The sequence below is a fragment of the Etheostoma spectabile genome, unplaced genomic scaffold, assembly GCF_008692095.1.
Source record: "Etheostoma spectabile isolate EspeVRDwgs_2016 unplaced genomic scaffold, UIUC_Espe_1.0 scaffold00016446, whole genome shotgun sequence".
Taxonomy (NCBI): domain Eukaryota; kingdom Metazoa; phylum Chordata; class Actinopteri; order Perciformes; family Percidae; genus Etheostoma; species Etheostoma spectabile.
Window position 1 is genome coordinate 11,941 of NW_022604100.1, and position 4,475 is coordinate 16,415.

At 42.6% G+C, this 4,475-nt stretch overlaps 1 protein-coding gene across 1 annotated transcript; it reads right to left on the reverse strand.

The window, feature by feature from the left end:
* Positions 1-1,240: 1,240 nt before the first annotated feature.
* LOC116679514 (tripartite motif-containing protein 16-like) lies at positions 1,241-3,461 on the reverse strand. Its single transcript, XM_032509175.1, is given in 2 exon segments — positions 1,241-2,471; positions 2,474-3,461. Coding segments are annotated over 2 exon segments (1,668 nt in total). The 5' UTR covers positions 3,417-3,461; the 3' UTR covers positions 1,241-1,746.
* Between the last annotated feature and the right edge of the window lie 1,014 nt (positions 3,462-4,475).

The window sequence follows — 4,475 nt, forward strand, 5'->3', positions numbered from 1 at the left end:
ATGTGGTCTTGTTTGTATTTTTTTGTTTTACACATTTGAAGCCTTTTATTGTGTGTGACATGTTAGTTCTGGTTCTAATAGTTGATAATGGTTCTGTAACATTATTTTATGTAACGTTTTTGCCGGTTATGTTCAATTTATCACCAATAAAGACAGATTTTTGGCAACAAAATGTTTTTGTGAACATCAATGACAATCAAAACGGTGATAACTGAAATAGATATACAACACACCTGTATGTACATGGTGTATATGTATGTACATGGTGTATATGTATGTGTACATGGTGTGTATGTATGTATACATGATACATGTGTATACAGGGTGTGTATGTATGTATACATGGTACATGTGTATACAGGGTGTGTATGTATGTATACATGATACATGTGTATACAGGGTGTGTATGTATGTATACATGGTACATGTGTATACAGGGTGTGTATGTATGTATACATGATACATGTGTATACAGGGTGGTGTATGTATGTATACATGATACATGTGTAAACACATTTGTATTGCAAACAGACTTAAGTACTACACAGATAAGAACATCTGCCTCTGCACCACCAAAGTGAACCTAAAATAACTATAAAATATATAAATATTTAAATACATATGACACTGTTGTCCAAACCCACACAGTCAACAGACAGAGACGCCATCTTGGAGGTTTGTGATCAGTACTGTGTGGTGACGTCACCAAGTGGTGTCCCATTTCATAGGGGTACGGTTTTACCCCTTACCCCTACCCCTTACCCCTTGAAACCAAGGGGTAAGGGGTAGGGGTAAGGGCCAAGGGGTAGGGGTAAGACAGAAATGGGATTCAGCCTAAATCTACTGAACGGGACTACTGTGCCGCCTGCTGGGAACGCTGTGATGACAAAGGATTATGGGTAATACTCAAAGGATTAAAGCTTTTGCTGCCCAAAACTTTCGAACCCCACTGTATGTGAGCCTGCATCTGTACGATGTCTATATGTTAGAACAAGATACATGTATATATATATATATATATATATATATACATGTATATGTGTATGACGCTGACAATGGACACAGCTTTATTCTCATTTGCTGTTAAATCTCATTTATGATCTTCAGATGAAAAATTACAGTTTAGAAACATTCAAAAGTTACATGAACATATAGTCCCTTTAAGAAGAATATTTATCAAAACAGAAACGCTGCAGAATATATATATTCAGACAATTACTTCATCCAAAAAACATTAAAATGCTCCCCGACACGTTCACGTTCATTTAGACACTTTAAGGTAAAGACAGTAAAACAACTAATGGAACTCATTTTCTACGTCATATAAACAACACAAATAATCTTTAAACACAACTAAAAGATGTCAAAGGACATCCCATAATGTTTGATTGACAGCTGATCTCTGGGCAGTGAAGAAAGGCTTAACCCTCTGCAGGTAAAATACCAGATCTGGACCGAGCTCATTCAGAGCTTCTGGGGCTCCCCCAAGGATTTCCTCAAACAGAAACATCTCATCACTTCTAAAACCTCAAGACAAGCAAAAACCTCAAACTCATTTACAAAAACCTTAGAAAAGAAATGTTGAAGAAAGTGTCAAAAAATGTTGATAAAAGCCAAAAAAATAAGGAAAACCAACAGAAAATGTAGAAACACGTGAAAACTAGAATGACAACAATCAGCTCTCAGCAGTAACCATGGAGACTCAATAAGTCAAAGAGTTTAATTTAACCCTTAAATGACTTCTGTCTACTTCACTTTACACAACTCAGCAGAGGATCCAGCAGGCCAATAACACCTTAGTCCAGCATAGAGGGGCTGAGTGAACGTGGTCTGGACTCTGTGGAGGAGAGTCATGGTTCCAGAGACGCTGTAGAAGGACAGAATACCTGCTCTGTGATCCAGGTACACTCCTACTCTGGAGGACACAGGACCTGAGACGGGAGTTTGGACATTGTTGGACCAAAATGTATAACTGTTGTTGACACAATATAACACCCAAGATTTATCATTTAATCCAAATCTACATTCATCCGACCCCCCCTCTCTCCTGATATTCTTGTATGTCACTGCAACAGAAACGTCTCCTCTCCTCTCCACCTCCCAGTAACAACGTCCAGTCAGACTCTCTCTACTCAGGACCTGAGACCAGACAGTGAATATGTCTGGGTGACTAGAATAAGACTGATGTTGTCTCATGAACGTTGCTTCCCTGTTCCCCTCAGATAATAACAGCCATGTGTTTGTTGTGTTTGGATCCAGTGTGATTTCACGTGAATATTGTAAGAATCCAGCTCTGGTCTTGGGCTCTGGTTGTGGCAGTAAAACGTCCACTTCAGTCCCTGTCAGTGAGACGGTTGTCCTCTTCTCTCTCAGGATGTCCTGTAGTTGATCTCTGAGCTCTGACACGGCCGCTGTCACGTCCTCAAAGCAGCTCAGAGGACGGATCTGGATGCTGGATGCTGATTGTGAGTGGTGCCAGTGAGTGAGGGGTAGTTGTGTAGAAACTGGTTGTGGTCCTCTGTGTGTGAGAGCTTCTTCAGCTCAGCGTCTTTCCTCTTCAGCTCAGTGATCTCCTGCTCCAGCTTCTCCTGAAGCTCTCGGACTCGACTCACTTCCCTTTCCTGCTGGGATCTGACCTGCTGCTTCACATCAGAGCTTCTTTTCTCCAGGAGACGGATCAGCTCAGTGAAGATCTTCTCGCTGTCCTCCACTGCTTCATCAGCAGAGAGATTGATGGCCTCCGCCTGCTGTTGAAGCAGCTTCACATCTTTCTCTCTGTCCTGGATTCTCTGCTGGATGTTGAGTCGACTCCCCTCGAGCTCTCTCTGCCTCTCAGCTCTCTCCGCTGCAGCTGAGACTGTGTCGTGGCCTTTATGATCCTCCACAGAGCAGAGATAACAGATAAGCTGCTGATCAGTACGGCAGAACATCTTCATCACCTCATCATGACGAGAGCAGACGTTCTCCTGGAGCTTCTTGGACGGCTCCACCAGCTTGTGTTTCTTTAACTGAGCTACATCATAATGAAGCTGAAGGTGTTTCTCACAGTAAGAGACAAGACAGATGAGACAGGACTTGATGGCTTTGAGTTTCCTCCCGGTGCAGACATCACAGGCCACATCTTCAGCTCCAGCATAGCAGTGATCAGCAGGAGCAGCTTGGAGTCCAGTCTTCTTCAGCTCCTCCACTAAATCTGCTAACATGGTGTTTTTCAGCAGGACAGGCCTCGGTGTGAACGTCTTCCTGCACTGAGGACAGCTGTAGCTGTCCTTACCGTCCTCTCCATCCCAGTGGCTTTTAATACAGTTCATGCAGTAGCTGTGTCCACAGGGAGTAGTCACCGGATCCTTCAGTAGATCCAGACAGATGGAACAAGAGAAGGTTTCCCGGTCCAGCTGAACTCCTCTCTGCTCCATCTCACCTCTCGCTCAGTGACAACGACTGTCTGAGTGAGACTAGTCTGAGCTCTGATCTTAAAACATCATGTGACTGGGAGGAGTTATCAAGTTTAGCTTCATTCCTGGACGAGGAGTGCTCTGAGAGAGATACTGGGTGTGTTACATACTCATACTACCATTATTATGACAGTACATACAATACATAGTAGTCTGACTTACAGTACACCAAAAACCGTCCTATACACCCGGTCCCATTCTGCAGGATGCAAGCCAGCGTGATTTCTGACCCACAATCCTCTGGGCTGCATATCTGAGTGTGGCAGTGCGAGTGGCCTATGACCCTCTAGAATCTAAAATCTCCAACAACACCACCTGGGATAGGCCCAAGACCTTTAGAAGCACACAGATCAGTTTAACCAAGAGTAGGGGTCAGAGACAATAATGGATTCATAAAAATATACAATTTTATTTATATTTATATCTTAAAATAGCAACATCTTTTTTGTAATTGATATTACAAAAACAAACCAGCATGCATTATTAGAGAACCAAAACCCAACAAAAGGACTAAAACAACCCCCCATGCAACATATCCTCAGTTAACACCACTATTTACAAAGCCAGTTGTTGGTGTCCAACACCAGCCGACCCAAATCAGCTCCGTGCGTCCAGGACAGTCCCCTACATCCAGACCCCTTTTATACATAACCATCCATAACAATCTGGACCCGGATCCAGAACAGCAAGAGGGGGAGGAGAAGGGGCCAGGGAGCGTTGGCCCCTTAGAAAGGTGTGGCCCCCGGCCTTCTCCGCAGCAGAATACACAAGGCTGTAGCTCGGTGCAGCTGGGATGTAGAAACACACCACACAACACACACACACATATATATATATATATACTATATCGAGTCAATGGTCTATACGTGTGACTGTCTCTAGTATAATCATTAGATAGTCATTTTTTTACAGAAAATATTCAAAACTTTTTTTCTTTCCAAAAAATGAGAAATAAATTTATTTTTAGATCCAGAAAGATATTTTAAGTTGATCCAACTCATCACTTTATTCTGACGTTTT